The sequence below is a fragment of the Tyto alba genome, unplaced genomic scaffold, assembly GCF_018691265.1.
Source record: "Tyto alba isolate M040663 unplaced genomic scaffold, T.alba_DEE_v4.0 Super-Scaffold_26, whole genome shotgun sequence".
Lineage (NCBI taxonomy): Eukaryota > Metazoa > Chordata > Aves > Strigiformes > Tytonidae > Tyto > Tyto alba.
The window spans coordinates 10,170,158-10,186,629 of record NW_024881300.1 but is presented as its reverse complement, the minus strand read 5'-3'; the positions used below and the strand labels follow the sequence as shown (position 1 = coordinate 10,186,629).

Sequence of the window (16,472 nt, the reverse complement as noted above, 5' to 3'; positions counted from 1 at the left end):
CTGCCCATATCAAAGTGAAAACATAATTCACTTCTTTCAAACAGAAAGGACAAATTTAATCTTAGCAAAATTGACTGAGATGTTTTGGGGGGGAAGCAATATAATGAAAACTTGTTGTCAACAATAACAATCAATTGCTAATGGTATCTACAGAATCCAGTCTTTGCCTCACAGAGATCTGCATTTGAGAAATGGACACTGATGCACTCCAACCATACCCAGCCCATGCCTCAAATGCAAAGAGGAGACTCCATGGGAAGAGAATGGTATGAGAATTTCCCTATTTGCAGCAGGATTAAACATTCCCATCACTTCACGGCTGAAAGTCATTCAACATTTCTTCATTAATCTGAAAAGAAGATACTGCCTTTAAGGTCTAACTGCTGCCTGTTACTGAATAACCTGATTAGGGTACAGGAGAAGTCACTTGCTACAAAAGCTGTTTTGCTTTACAGAGCAAAATACATTTCTTTTTTCAGTGGGACTACTGCCTTTTGCGCATCAAACCTCCACCATGGGAATCTCTGAGAGTGCGGCCACATCCTGAACTGGACCATGGAGAAAAAGAACATAAAAATCAATCCTTTTAATTAACTGGCCTGCAACAACATTACTTAAGGAAGGACCTCCCTCTCCACCTTCAGCTGATGGTCACAGGAGCTCAGGGGTGTGCCCACGCTACACTCTATCCCAATGTGCAGTAAGGAACCAAAGTGATAAGGGAGGATGAATATTGGGACTCCAGCTATGAACACGTCCCTAGAAAGGGAAACGCATGTCTAGATGCTTAATCCCATACCAGACCCATGACTGGATTCATGGCTTTCGAAATATACTTCAAGAAGTATACTAAAAAATGAACAAGAAAACAATTTAATCGAAATATACTGAAGCTGAGCATTTAAAAATCCTATTGTTATTCACCCAGTTCTATTTAACATTCTTCTGTGTCACTGACTACTTAAAAGGTCTTATATGAACAAATTACTCAGTTGAAACAAGAGCACTCAGCTCTTGCGCAATTAAGTTCTAAATAAGGCTACTAAATTTTAAATAATTTTTTATAAAGATTGCATGTATGCTGTATAAACTGCTTTGCTACAGAAAAGCTACCAGTAAGTTAGGTTTTCCTTTTGACATTCTGTGCCCCAAACTCCCAAGTTCATGGGGCCATGGCCAGAGTTTGCATAAAAGCAAACACACAAACAACGACTCCTTCCACAGACAACCCTTCCACACCATTCCACAAACATCAGCTATTTTTATAAATGGAAATAATTGTCACAACTTTCCAAAGTTTTAAAAATGTGTTTGTATTTTAAGGCTTTCTGTCAATTAGTTTATTTCTGAAAAAATACTGTCCCTTAGTGAAAGAATGTACATGTAGAATTTCACATGGGACCAAATTGGCATGAACACTGCAAAGCTCCTGAGAAAGTACATGTGCTGGGCATATTCTCCCTGACTTCACCACAGCAGCACCAGTAGGCACTTGAATAATATTTCCCTTATTGAAAATTAATGCAGTCTCTGAATTTTAAACATAAATGAAACATATTAGTTTTAGATTATTTTTGCGAGCCAATAGTCAGAATTTAATATGATGATGTGTATAGATTGCCTTGATTTTTTTTCCTCTTATCCAGTGCTTGCAGCCTATGTGCATTTAAACTAAAAACATTTGATACACACTAAATATAAATGATTTGCTTGGAGATCTTTCAGGCATGAAGAAAAAGCCTCTTAAAATAAATTTAAAATATTATATGCTTGATGGTGTATAACCAAAGGTTTAATCTCACCACTAAAGGGGCAGTTGCTGTGATTCTGCAATAACCCTGCAGACAATAATCAAGACAGCTCCTGTTGTTCTCTCAGTAAAATCATGGTAAACACAGCATGGATATATTGTAATTTGATATCTGTAAGATCAACTGTTATATCTCACAGTAACTCATAATATAAGATTTCATTCACCATTAAATGTACATTTTCCTCAGATGCCATACAAAACTATTATTTACTAACCATGTTTTCTATTAACCATAGATTGCCAACAGAGAAGAAAGTGCCCAGAGATACTTTTTTTATGTAACAAACTATTTATTTCTAAGGGTTGCCACATACTTTATGGGGCGGGGTGAGGGGTGGGGAGCCAAGAAACAGGGAAACATTACTCTCACCTTGTTTCAGCACATGGAGCAGGGGAAGCAGAATTTCTCTACTTGCTCCATAGTCAGAAAGAAACCAACAAGAACAATTAATTCTACCCTAGGAGTACCTGTTCACCAATCAGGCAAATTCAGCATTCATCCCACAAGGTACTTGAGGAAAAATGATGAATGAGCTGGGTATTTAAAACAGAAGTATAAACACTAAGGCTCAGTGTATTTGTGATTTAAAGTAATGATATCAGTGGAAAATACATACATTTTAAAGACAGTACAGTGCAACAATTCTGAGCTATTGCTAACTATAACCTCCAAAACATGCTAGTAGGATTTGGCTATCATTAGAATAAATAGCAATACTTTACTAAAACGTTAACTAGGTTACTCATAAGTATTTTATACATGTAATCAAACATTCTTCACTTACCAGTGCTGGATTTTTTCTTGGCAGCTAGTGACCACCTGTCATTAAAACAGATAACTACTCATGAAAAAACAAGGCTGAGAACACAGCTGCAATGTCAATGCATCAAAAACTATAACAGTAGGTTTACAGATTTGGTGGTATCTCTATATACATTTTTATTTGTCAGTGCAAAAGCATGTGAATGGTCGTTCTTAAGCAACACACTTTATCACACAGTAATGCAGACTGATAACCACAGAAAAAATTACAGCTTTTCAATTCATATTTTGGTACAATACCTGCTCCATAACTATTAGGTGACACACAATCTAAGATAAGTCGTAGTTTGTGCAATCTGCAGATCTATTTTCAGAGTTACATGTTTGCAGAATAAGAAAGAAACATAAATTATAACAAGACATCAATGTAACTTCCATACTCAGTCATTAACCAAAAACAAATGAATGCCACAGCACTAAAAACATTTTTTTCCTTTATCAGTATATCAACAAATGTTTCCACTGGCCATTATAATTTGAAAAAGCACAAATTAATTTTGTGGTGTTTAAATACAAAGATATTTGACACCATTATGGACTGCTGGCTTCCCTTCTTTCTAGGTGTCAAAAAAAGGAAGTTTTAATCTGAATATTTCACTTAGTTCTTTATGTCACAGGCCTTTTCAAGAGATCCAAAACAATTTATAAACTAAAGTGCATTGTTAAAATGAAATATTTTTTTCTTTTTTAATTGTATTTTTTTAGACTATGTAGCTATAGCAAGCAGACAGGATGCTGAAACCTGTGACCTTCTCTGCCATAATTACGTGGAGATTTTGTCTTTCAAAACATATTCTGATCTCTGAATAATGGTTACCAAAAATATAACACAAACAATTTCATTCAATTATATGAAATGCAATGAAGCCATGAGGCAATTAAATATGTCTAGACATCTTCTTAATATAAGCATTTTCTAGATTTTTTTTTTTTTACAAATTTCATTTTTTTTTTCCTATAGCCAAAATAGCGCTAACATTCGAAAGCAATTAATGAGAAAATTTGCAGAGAAAACAATAACATACATTCAAGTACCACTGAAATCACTGGAGCAGATAATTCTTTTTTTTTTTTTCCAAACAACAGAATGAAAGACAATTTTTTTTTTTTCAGTTAGCATATGCGCAGCTATCGTAGAACAAATCTCAGACCCTGCACTTTCTACTCATATAGGAGTAAAAAAAAAAATGGTACTATTTTGTGAGCTAGTAATTCTTTAAAGAGAATAAAGTACTTAAATGAAAGGGATCAGCTCTATATTTGTGGTTATGCTATTTCATAATCCACCAGGAAATTCAGCCAGGTAACTCATCCCACGTAAACCAAGTTTAAATTTATCATTTGCTTTCAACTCCTAGAAATCAAATGCCTAGCAAACATTTTCCTTAATGTGCAAGCTAATGATTTTTAAGGCTAAGAGTAAACATACAGACTTCTGTAGGACATCAAGTCAGAAATCTAATTCATACTCGAGTCCATTTTAAGAGTAAAGTTTCTGTAAAATGTGCAAGTCATACAGCGCAGCAATGTTTGGTAATAACACACAATGAAGCCCACCACTAACAAGTACAGGAGTCAACACCCTTCATTCTTTCAGATTTGGTAGTCATTGTGAGGTACACAACATAATTAAGCATGGAAAAATGTTTATGAAATCCTTTAAGAAAGTTCCAGTTTAATTGCCCTGTTACAGATGAAGATGGAAAAGACAGGAAGCTTTCCATTACCAACACATGACTTTCCATGCATGAAGTGAGCTAAAAGCACAAAAAGAAAAGCCCTGCAAACCATAAGAGCAGCATGTTCATTAACCTCTACATGATAATCCTTTCATAGCTGCATATTAACTAGTTACATATTCATAATCATTTACATTATTTAGAGGACCTTCTATGAAAATTTCTAGGCTATATCCATTAGCCACAATGTTAAAGGTTACAAAAGATAGTCTACTTAATGTTTCCAGGAAGCTTTTTTAATTAGTAAATATGTAAATTGGGCACATATGCTTTTTATGTTTTTAAAAAACAGCCCATCGGTAAAACAGCATAGGGGCATATGCTGTTTCCATCGCCCTTTATCCCCATTAAAAAAAAAGAAAAATCAATAACACCAATCAATTTTAATTTAATTCTTCTTCTTTGATATAATCTCTCTTGAAGGGATACTAAAGGGTGGAACCAACAACAAACCTTTTCGTTTCAGTGGCCAGCATAAAATGAGACCTTTTCTATAAGTGCTAAAATATACCACCTTAAAAATGTTTCAGGCTGCACTTCTGGAACTGAACTCTATTAAAAAAAATAGAGAGAATAAATATTGAAAAACAGATGGAGATCAATTATGCATATGTCCTTTATTAGGTCAGTCCCACTGTTTGGGTAACAACTGGTCTTATCACAGCAAAGAAACAAATAGATAAACACATAAACAAATCTTTGATTCTTTGCCTTTAATCAAACACAGGAAAATCATTAGTCTATCTTCCACACATAATTTCTATCTAGAGTTGCAATTAAAGAACGAAAATTCCTTTCAGGGTAAATAAAATAAATGACCTGTTTGTTTGTTCATTTGAGTTCAATTTGTCTGGACATCTAGTGTCACCAACTATGCATTATTTTTAAGACACCGTAGTGGAAGTGGTATCAATAAACTCTGAACTCTCCCCTTTTAGGCATAAAAATGTATGAGTTTGTGAATGCATGTGGTTATCAATGGCTTATCTACATACTAATATATTTATTAAACTACTCTTGCAGCAAACTTAATATTACCTAATCATGAGTCTGGTTATTAAAGCAGGATCCACATTCCATAGTCTTAAAAGAAAGCAAATGGGCAAATACCTCGTTTCCTTCCTCTCCTCCAAAAGCAACTTGTTAAAATTTAGTGCTCCTCCAGCCCCTGAGCGGATTAGAGCCATTCCTGGGAGCTCCACCAGCAGCCCCCCCAGTCAGCCCTGGGAGAGCACACCTCTGTGCACCTGCAACCCAGACCGTAATTCCTTCTAGATTAAAAACCAAAACGTTGGTTCTGTTCTCATTACTACTAGGTTGAGACATTGAAAGGAAAGTGTACACTGCTGCTTTTAGGGAATCTCGTTTCTAGGTCACACAAGCAGAGTCACAGCAGAGCAGGAGGATCAGCTTTAGACCTACAATCATTTCCCAGGTGTCCTCCAGTTCCAGTGCTAACCTGAACACAGGGCAGCTCGCAGGCTAGTCACTCCAAATCACCCTCAAACAACTCACATCATAGAGCAAAAGACTTCATTAGCTATCTGAAGGCAGAAAACTCCTTTTGTCTGCAACACTTTCCCTCTTTCCAATCTGTCTATTTATATTCCACCTTCTCTGGGATCTTCCATCCGAAGAGCTCAAAAACCTTTCCGTGAATTAAAGTTTACAGAACTCTGGAAAAGGACTGCACTGATTTTGCAGGCTGAGTAACTTAACCACCAACAACAGTCAGGAACAGGGCTAGAAACAGAAGCCAGATCTCGTAATTCAGCAGCCAGGCACTACAGTCACTTGCAATGTGTCCTCGGGAGTGAAGGATGATGTAGCATGAAGCCGATTCCTACCTGTACGTGCCCACAGGTCTCTAACCTGTTCCACATAACCCCACCTTTCCCCAGAAGGCCCTCAACCCTCACGTACAAGGGCACCTCTTTCTTCCACCTCATTCTTCCTTACCTGTTGCTTCTGCACAAGCTCCCATTACTAACAGCTCTGTGGTGCTTCTGATTATCAAGTTGGTACACAAACGGTTCTGCTCTCTCCAGTTTGAGACTGTTTTATTTTATTTAGGTAGTTCTTCAAGGTGGACTGCATGCACGCAAATGGCACTGCCTACAAAGGTGATGGTTTTAGCACACTGAGGGTAATTTTTCTCTCTCATCTGTTTCTGAACAGCAGTAAGGCAAGCTGCCAAGTCAGAATTTTATTTCTGTCTCAGCTCATAAAAAATTATAAGCAACAGAGCTGGTCCTGATATACCTTGTAGACAGTTTTGGGTACCAATGCTAGACCTGCTGTATCTGAGTCACAGTTATGTTCAAGTCTAAAGAACGAGAAACTGTTATTTTTAAGATGAAAGTTAATTTCAATGAAAATTATGAAAACAGAAATGTCCCATCAGATTAGGAAGAGTTCCTAAGTGAATGAGAGGCTACCACACTTGTGGGTATGAACATGGAAATATGTAGCATGGCACAAAAGCCAAGTTTCCGTTTAAACAAATTGCAAGTTAGGCATCTAAGAGGCCAAGTGAATACGTGCTGTTTCTACATGCACAGCTGAGAGTTTTGCTTCAAAACTGTGGCTCACAATCTGGCTAGTCTTCTGAAATTAGAAGCTAGGGACACAGATCTAATCCCAGCTCTGATTCTGTTTCTTCTATATGGCCTTGAGCAAATCACAACCTCTCAGTCTACATTTCTTCATCTGCAAAATGGGGATAATAGTATTAACCTACCCACCTCAGAGTGTTTAATGATGATTAATTAATGTGAGAAAAGCACTCTAAAGATGTAAGAGCACTATATAAGTGATAAAGCATTATTTACCACTTGAAAAGTAATCTGAATAAAATCAGATATGCAAGTAATTTGTTTACATGTAGCAATAATATAATTTGTGACTATTTAATCTTGAATTAGTCTCACTTTAAACATCCCTTTCAATCACATTTCCAGTTACTTAGGGAAAATGACAGTACAGAATACTTTTTGTGGAAGCAGAGCAAGTAATGAGGTGGTAATTAAAGTAAGGGTCTAATAAAGTCTAAAACCAATGATTTGCCTTGGGGACTGTGTAAACATCTCAGTCTCGACCTTGGTTCTGTTGTTCAGAACCTTCCACTAACTACAGTGGAAGTATGTACTGGTTTTCTGAAATGCAGATCCACATTTTCAAGGCTCATGATAAATCCAAGATAATTTCCACTACTGACCTAATTCAGATGACTCCAACTCCACACAATTTTAACTGCTTAACCTTTTACATTCAAGTATTTACTGCAGTTGATACATGTACATGAGCTGCCTCCATCAGTAAATGTTTGCAGTATCAAAATCCACTCTGCCATGCAACTCATGCATGAGATTTCTCTGTCACACCCCCAAACGCTAAAAGTTTACTGATGAAATAACCAGTTCACAATATAACTTTACATTACAGAAGAACACTAATGGCTGGTCAAATATTTAATCATCTCATGGTAACAAGGATGTAGCAAGCCACGCACAAAATAAACATTTAAAATGAATTTTCTTTCTTTTTTTTTTCTCTAGGAAACTACACAGTACTTGCCTAAAACACAGCAATTGCTGATGGAGAAAGACAAAACTAACATTTGCACAATTGTTTTTCCTAGAGCCCCATTTTCAATCAAAAAATGAAATAAAACTATTAAAAGTTCTTCAGTCTGTTGGCACACTGTATGATCTAATGGAAAATGAAGAAAGCATTTCTGAGCTCTCATATTCATTTATTAAATCATACTACTCACAAACACTACATTTCAACAAATTATTAACAGAATTCCCCCTCTCCCCTCTGGGTGGAAACTTTCGCCTTTCGAAGATATGTGTTTGGGAAGAATACTGAAGGAAAAGAGATTGAAAGAAATTTGAATCACGTCAAACATTTCTTTCTAAAGGAAAATTGTATTTAAAAGTATAACTACATTTTTTACCTTTCTCTACAAGAAAACAAGAGATTTATTACTTTTATATGAACTGTGTACACTTGAGTTGGTGTCTCAGTTTTGCAGAAAAAGTAGTACATAATTATTATTTATCAATAAATTAGAACCAAGTTCTGACCACAATTACTTTTGAGAGCTTAAAAATTCTACTTGAAACATCCAAGAACTATAAAGCAAACAGAAAACGCCTTGTCTCTTGCCAGCTGGGAGATTCTGCCCTCACAAGACTATTCTACGTCGTGACCACTGCTGTGGTTATAGCTCACGTAGAGTCACCTTGCAGTAAGTGTGGCACACACAAGCGTGGCAGCCCGCTCCGCTGTGACAGCCAGGCAGGCAGTGTCAGCTTACACGAGCCAGCACCCTTCTCCACTTCCAACCATGAGTTCCCAACACCTTTATGCCATTTTTCTGTTTGTCAGTCCCCTCTGGGAGTCATTTCAACACACGAACCCAGCAAAATCCCAAAGGCAGTGGGGCATTTTCCATGATGTGAGTGAGTTTAATTAGCTCTCAACCAACTGCACTGGTGCAAGCAAGGAACAAACTGGAGTAAGGTCTCATCTTTCCCTAGTGTTAAGTCAGTATCCATGTCATGTAACACCATCTTGAGACAGAGCTAAGGAACTCGTAACTTAATATTTTAGCTTACTTCAGGTAAACATATTCATGCAGCTATGCTCTATCCAAGCTAGCTCAGGTACGAAGACAGCAACAGACCAACATAAGCATGGAACTCCAGTGATCTAACTTACCAAACAACTCAAGCAGGTTTTGCAAGCCTTGGTGTAGTCTGTAGTGCAACAACTATGCTGCTAGCAACACCCAAGTTAACTAGCTTAAAATTGACATGAGCCATGGCACCTGCCTCACAGACATACCTTCAGGCGGCTGTTCAACATTTAGCCACGGTTCCAAGTTAACTAGTCATTCCTCCCTGTCTCTAGCTACTCAGTTCCACTGTTTTATCCTTCCAACCCCGAAACAATCTGCTAGAAGACGTCTGTGATGCTGCACAATCAACCATGTTAGGAAACCACACTGGCTGGAAAATAATCCAGGAGCAAAAAAGAAACAAAAAGCAACAACGAAGTTTGGTTTTGAGCTGGATCCCAATCCAGGTCACTGAGCAGTGTCACAAATGTGCCACCCCAAAACTGCTAAAAGGCAGAAATAAGCAGTCACAGAAAGCTGTTCACCAAATTAAATTCATCTCCTTCCTGAATAACTCACGTGATCATTAGCGAAATTTTTGAACAAGTAACCGAGACTGTTGCTCGCAACTGCTCCGACTTGATATGAACATGGCCACAGCTCAAAGGGCCAGTCCAGTTTCACCCACCACTGGCTCTGCATTTCCCCTGCCACATTCGTGTTGGCATCTGACATGACCATTTTGGCATGTGTTACTGCCTTTCTCTTACCCCACAGCAGTCTGATCACAAGTGTTAGTACAAAAGTGGTGGAGGAATCCACCCTTTTTATGACAGTGAAATTTGCAGCCTATGCTAACAGACAAGAGGAACCCCAAAATCAGGAACTCCACAGTGCAGCCCACTGTCCTAATGCCACACTACAAAAAAATGGAAGTCTCAGTGCAGTTGCTGCTCTGAGGGCCTCAAGACAGCAAGCTCCAAACTAGCATATCCATCTGCAACACTGGAGCTTCAGCTTAAAACACAATTTCACAATCTCAAAGGAGGAAAGAAATACATGAGGCAAGGGGTACCCAAGTCAATCTGAGAAGACAGGTTATGAGCACAACTTCTGGAATGGAGACCTGCAAAGACGTTAGAGATACTAAATATGATTCCCAAACACCTGGTCACTACATCTACTCACAGAATCCACAGACAGCTACAGAAGCAGCACAATTTAGTAGCATTTAAATGTTGTGGATATAAGCTCATCTAAACATTTTAGTTACCAATGAGGCAGGACACATACAAACCTGCCCACTCCAGAATAAAGGCAATGCTCTTTAAACTCTTTTGCAAATAGTCTGACTTTAATTACCATTCAAAAAAAAACTATTTAAGATCTGTTAACTTATTTCACAACTCTTGACACTATATAAACCAGTGGCTATTTAATTCATACTAATAAGAACATACACAAATACTGACTGAAAAAGTAAAAGTGGTGATCAATTACCACCAGAGGAACAGGAAGTACTACATTAAAAGCTTCCAGATAATGACCAAATTAGCCCTTTTACTTGAAAGCAGCACATGAGAAAACATTATTGGAACCCACCATTACAAAAAAGCACTGGAAAGGGTGGAGTGGATGTCATCACAAGTTTCTGAAGAGGTAATTTTCCAGGTACCTTTTGAAAAGGAATATGGCAAATGAAACTTCAGACAGGTCCTTTTAAAAAGGAGTATGTCAAACCAAGCTTCCGGCACTCTGTTAACTTTTCTCCAACAGTTACTGTGAAAAATCAAGTTCTACTGCACCAGTGTCTTGTACCCAGGCTTCCTCTAGATTCTGTTAACTTGGATGTAGTTTGGAAAAAGTGCAATACCCTGGGAGACACTGCACTGGAAAGCACACTGAATCTCATCTGCTGAGTCTGCAGGCAAGCAGTTCCAGATTTCCAGTGGCTCCTGTAGCAGTGTGAAGTATACAAGACCCTACTCAGTCTCTCTGCTCTTTCTCATACTGCAGGAACAGTTTTAAAACTGCCAAGCTGCTGATTTCATAGCACAGATACTACTTGAAAAAGACTTAAACAGAAGCAGCCAGCTCCAGAAGTAATTCATATAAGAAGAAGAGGAAAGAATTTAAAGTAGCATAAGTTTTGGATTTTGCAATTTGTTTCCCCATAACACACCTACAAGTTGTTTAGCTGTTAAAAAAAATCAAGTACCCATGATCTTGAAAACAATTTGGAAATTGATGATCATACAGCTCCACCATTTAAATTCATAAAAATTAAGAGTATGTCATAATACAGTGGCCAATGAGTTACGGTAATAGCAGCACTAAATCTAATTGGTGCTTGTTGTCATGATGAGTGACAGTCACTTCCTTGTCCTAATTTTCCTAAAAAGGAAAATAAAAGAATGTGTTTGTCAGTGCAATACCAAAAAAAAAACCAAAACACAAAAAACAACAAAACCAAAAAACCAAACCCACATTGCCAGCTAGTACTGGAATCCTTTCGATTCTCCATGCCTGTGTTTGCACTCTACAAATGTCTCTTGGGCCTAATTGGTTCTGTAATGTCTCCCATTACGCATATCTTCATTGCATTGCTCAGAAGCTATAGAACCCATCAACCTACTGTAAATTCACTGTCTACACAAGTCTTACCAAATCACAGAGATCCAACTTATCAACTTCTACCAGTTAGTAATCCCAACTCATTTGATTGTAGGAATAAATGTCTATCAAATATTATGTTTAAATGCAGGCTCTATAGCATGAGAATCCACCTATTTAAATATTCATTTTATAATTCCTGTACTAACTTGCAATAGATTTAACGCAGTATTTTCAGCCAACTTGCTTTTGCAAGTAATCCATGATACATACATTATATTCTTCCTACAAAATATTCAAAACTTTATGCAGGCACTGTGCTTCCAATGATGGTCTTTATCATGAAAATTACTAGATATTCTTCTATAATTTATCCCCAAGATACACATTCCAAGTCATGTTTTTATACAAAGTGCCTTTAGTGGGAGCACTGAAAATTGCTTTTAACAGTTTGTTCTTACTATCACTACAAATTAACAAGATGAAATCTGTCCAACAGGCAAGCAGTCCTAAACAAGAATTAAAATTACTTTTCACCAGGGGTCCTAAACCTGAAAGTTGCAGCCTCAATCAGATTAAAGATAGAAAGTCACGAACATCCTGTTCTTTTAATGTTTTCAAACAGGAAGGAAGCCTCAGTTCACGTGTTCTCCAGAGCAGCTCTTTAGCACTTAAAAGCTCACACTCATAGCTGAACCACGGTTATAAAATGGCCTAGATGTTAAAATAATCAACCGTGATTCAAATACTATCTTTGATTCTGCACATACATAATGCTGTATTTCACTATTACACCAAATGTTGCCTTCAGACTAATGGAAATAAATCGGTTTATACTTAATCAAGAGTCACTGGGACAGCACAACATCACAGTAATTAAAATAAATATATGTGCCTGCTTAAATGCCAGTATATATAGGTAGAGTTCTGGCTACATAACTTTACTATTTGTTATGATACTCATACTACGACTACTAGTTTACCAAAGTACTGCATAACTAATTCTCCCTCATCTTTGTGCTAAGACCAAAACATGAGCATTCAACTTCAGTAATTTTGTGAGAAAAATATGAATCTCTGAGAAGAGGCAGCTGAAATTACCTCCTCTATCTTAAAATACAGTATTTTCGTAACTGAAAATACTGTTGTAATCCAATTACATATATTCATTGCATAGAGGGAAAGTCTACTATGTCTTCATCATGACACTCCATTGCACCAAGATATGTAGTTCTTTAATATAATTTCATATTGAAGCTGAAGTGTTCAATTTTTTTTTAGCCAATTTACAGAAATTATGTAAAGTTTCCCTATAATAAAATACAATTTTGGTACATCAGTCTAACAGAGGCTTAATTAATGGTCTCCTGGGCCACTTTTCCACTGCAGCAGATCTGTTTAAGAGTCTTAAACTTGCTTACAGAGGGGTCTTACCATGAACTGGTAACAACTCTGGTAGTTACAACAGGCATCCGCTTACACATTAGGCCTGACTGACACTAATGTACCAGAGAAATTATACTTCACCAAATTCTACCACCTTGAAAATCAACTGCAGGAGCCCAAGCAGATGAGTTACTATCACCAATTACTGGCACAACAGGTTACTGTCTGTGCAGAATGGATGATGCAGAGTATTCCAGCAGATCCTCTTACTGTTCATCCATATTAATGGTCAGTTGGTTACATAGATATTTCAGTAATGATCTAGTGTGCTATTCAAAACTACACACATTTTTGCACATGGTATTCCAGATAGGATGCATTTTTTACACCACTTACATGTTATTCAGTTTTCTTACTCTAAACTAACACTTAACTAAAACAATACACACTGAAGACGGGGTCCTTTTTTATAACTGAGGAGGTTCTAATGTGCTTCTCAGAGACTTTCTAGGATTTTAAAGCAGCTTTAAAGAATTTTAATCATATGAGAATAATGAGCAGAAAAATTGAAAGCCGTGCAGACGGGGCAAACATACTTGTGTCACTAATACGCTGCCCATAACCACGAGTTCCACAGTGACCCCTGCTCCCACAGATGGCTCACTGCAAGGCTGGGACCTGCAAGCCCTAAACCACACTCATTAGACTAGAAGAGCCCACTTGCCTTAGACCATGAGTGCAATCTGCAGGAGCATCTCCAGTTTTATACTATGGCCACATGCAGAACCAGCCTCCAAACCCTCAGGAATCATTTCTGCAGAGAACTTTGGCTCTTTCAAAGCAAGCAGTGTTTTTAAAGGCAAGTCATGAACAATTAATTTTTGACACACCCACTCTTCAAGCCGGCCCGTGAAATGGCCAGTTCGGGCCCCCGCGGGCCCCCGCACGGGATCTACCCGCAGGACCGTGTTTTACAAAGGTGAGTGACCGGCCCCGCGCCGGGAAACCCCACAGAGAAGCGGAACGAAGGTGTAACGCGGGGGTTAGCGAGAGCGCTGCGTTACGCACGGGTGAGGGCGAGCGCTCGGCCGGCACCGCGCAGGGTGTGCGCGGGCAGGCCCGGCGCCGCCCCGCCACTCGCAGCCTGCCGCTCCCGCCCGCCGCGGCCTCTGCGATAACGGCGCCCACGGCCCGCCCCCCGCCGCCCTTCCTCCCCGCGCAGCCGGTCTCGCAGCGCCGGCCCGTTCCCGGGGGGTGCTCTGGGTCGGTGTGTTCGTCCCGGTGTGTCCGCCCGTCCCGTGCCGCCCCCCCCCCCCCCCCGCGCCCTCGGCCCGCCGGGCACCGACAGCCGCGACGACCCGCCTCAACCGCCAACCGTGACGTCAGCGCCGTCACGTGCCCGCCCGCCGCGCGCAGGCCCCGGCGCGTGCCGCCTGCGGGCCGCCCCCCCCCCCCCCCCCCCAAATCCCTCCCGGGGGGGCCGCCTCCCCATTCCCCCAACCCCCACCCCCCCCACCCCCCCCCAAATCCCGCCCGTCCCCCACCCCTCCCCACCCCATCCCCCGGTGCGGCCCGGCCCGGCCGCCGCCGTTACCTTTTGGTGCTCCTGGCGGAGGCGGCCCACCAGCGCGGGGCTGAGCGGCGAGGCGCCGCCGGGGGCCTCCATGCCCAGGCCGGGCCCGCAGTCTGTGAGGGAGCCGCTCCGCGGCGCGGAGGGGGCGGCGAGGGGGAGAGTCGGCCGGGCCCGAGCCGATCTGCTCAGCAGGGCGAATGAGTCCTATAGAAATGTTTGTGGAGGGCGAAGCGCCGGCTCCAGAGCCGCATCCACGCGGGGGCCGCCGCCGCCTGGGCCCGGGGCGCCGCTGCCGGGGGAAGCATCTCACACTCGCATTCTGGGCCGCGCCGCCGCCTGGGGCCGGGAGAGCGCCGGCAGCCCGGTGCCGCCCGCCGCCTCCTGCCTGCTGCACTCTGGGTAGCCAGCCGGGCCGCCGCGCCCGCGGGAGGCACCCGGCTGCGAGCCGCGAGAGGCGGGCGCTCCCCACCCCCTGCCCGGCCCGGCGCCGCCGCCGACGGCCCCGCCGGCTCCCCCCGCCGCCGCCGCCGGGCTGGGGGCGGGGGACACGGCCGCTGCCTGCCGGACCCCGCCGCGGGGGTCGGGAGACACCCCCCCCCGGGGGTCGGCCGGCGGCCCGGGGCCGGGGTCTGCCTGCCGCCCTTGCTCCTGTGCTGGCTCGGAGCGCGTAGGCCCAAGGTTCAGAAAATCGAACCGTCGTCTGCGGAGCGCGGTGGTCGGCCTACAGCGAGCCCGGATCGGTGCAAACGGAACTCTGTGGCTTTTACAACAGGGGGGTGATGTCGCAATAACTGATCCCAGAGTGCCTGCTCTGTACCGCTTGCCCTGTCAGGACGTCTGGCAGCGAATAAACAGTAGGCTGCTATGACCTGAAGGATTGCGAAATATTTTTAGATGCACTGAAATAAACTTGGAGCCGCACTCGGACTTGACTACATGGAAAAGTTGCATGGGAAGCGAGTGGCAGGCAGGCACTCTTGGAGCACCACAGAGTAATCTGTGTGCAGTAAATTAATTAGCTAATTTCGTGAATGGCATTACACTTGTCCAAAGTAACATGTCAGTAATGGAATGGAGCCATGCTTGAGCAGCATGCCAGATCACAGCACCACTGAAGACCTGAGTAACCTAACGCAGTGCTTAATGGGCAGCTGCAACTCTAGCAGGTGTATTTTAACTTCCACACGCTAAATGCCGCATGCGTGGGTTCAGTTATAGATAGACCTTGGGGATGCTGCTGAACCTTTCCCCTTGAATGAATAGGGGTTTGTGAACAGCCAGCGTGTGTATTTGCCAGAGCCGCAGAGGGGCTTATGTTGTCTCCCTCACAGGCAACGGGCAGGCGTGTCATAAAATAGAGGTACAAAGGTGCTTCTTCCTCACGTTTAGATCAGGGGTTTCCTTCTGAAAAAGAAACACTTGCTTTCCACAAGCAGAACTAACCCTGCGTACACCACAAAACAACTGTCTATGTTATATACGTGACATGTTATGTGCTGTGCACTTTCCTAAATCCAGGTTCCCATCCCCCTTAAAGAGCTTGTTAAAGCTCTACAGATGAGGAATTTAGAAACAATTTTCAAAGCATGGTTACTCAAGCTGGAAGTTAGCTTTTAGCCAGACTTTAATATAGCTTCCAATATTGCAAATAAAAATTTGCAACTGCAGCTGGGTAGTTTGGTTTATGGAATAACTACATCCATAATCTTCAAGAATGATTGAAAGTTAGCTGAAATCTCTGGCACGTATTTGTCACCGAGGAATTCTGGATCCTCTGAATGGACAAGAGATGTCTGTATATTGTCATCAGAAAACAGCTCCCCAGCAAAAGAGTATCTCAAGTTTAAACTGGTTATACAAATTTTGGGAACCTTCTAAATGTTCACAGTAACTAACTC

The 16,472-nt window shown here is 41.4% G+C and overlaps 1 protein-coding gene across 2 annotated transcripts in view; it reads right to left on the bottom strand.

Annotated features, from left to right (window-relative positions):
• The window catches only part of URI1 (URI1 prefoldin like chaperone), a 42,348-nt gene extending 27,272 nt beyond the window's left edge, over window positions 1-15,076 (bottom strand). The window contains exons 1-2 of one of the 2 annotated variants that reach the window (XM_042797482.1): window positions 14,596-15,076; window positions 2,599-2,633 (exon numbers count right to left, since the gene is read on the bottom strand). In XM_042797482.1, the coding sequence (XP_042653416.1) occupies window positions 2,599-2,633; window positions 14,596-14,667 (107 nt within the window). In that variant the 5' untranslated portion in view covers window positions 14,668-15,076. Of the gene's footprint in view, window positions 1-2,598; window positions 2,634-10,604; window positions 10,667-14,595 lie in introns of those variants that run through there. The other variant, XM_032987168.2, reaches the window with a different exon arrangement.
• Window positions 15,077-16,472: the final 1,396 nt, after the last annotated feature.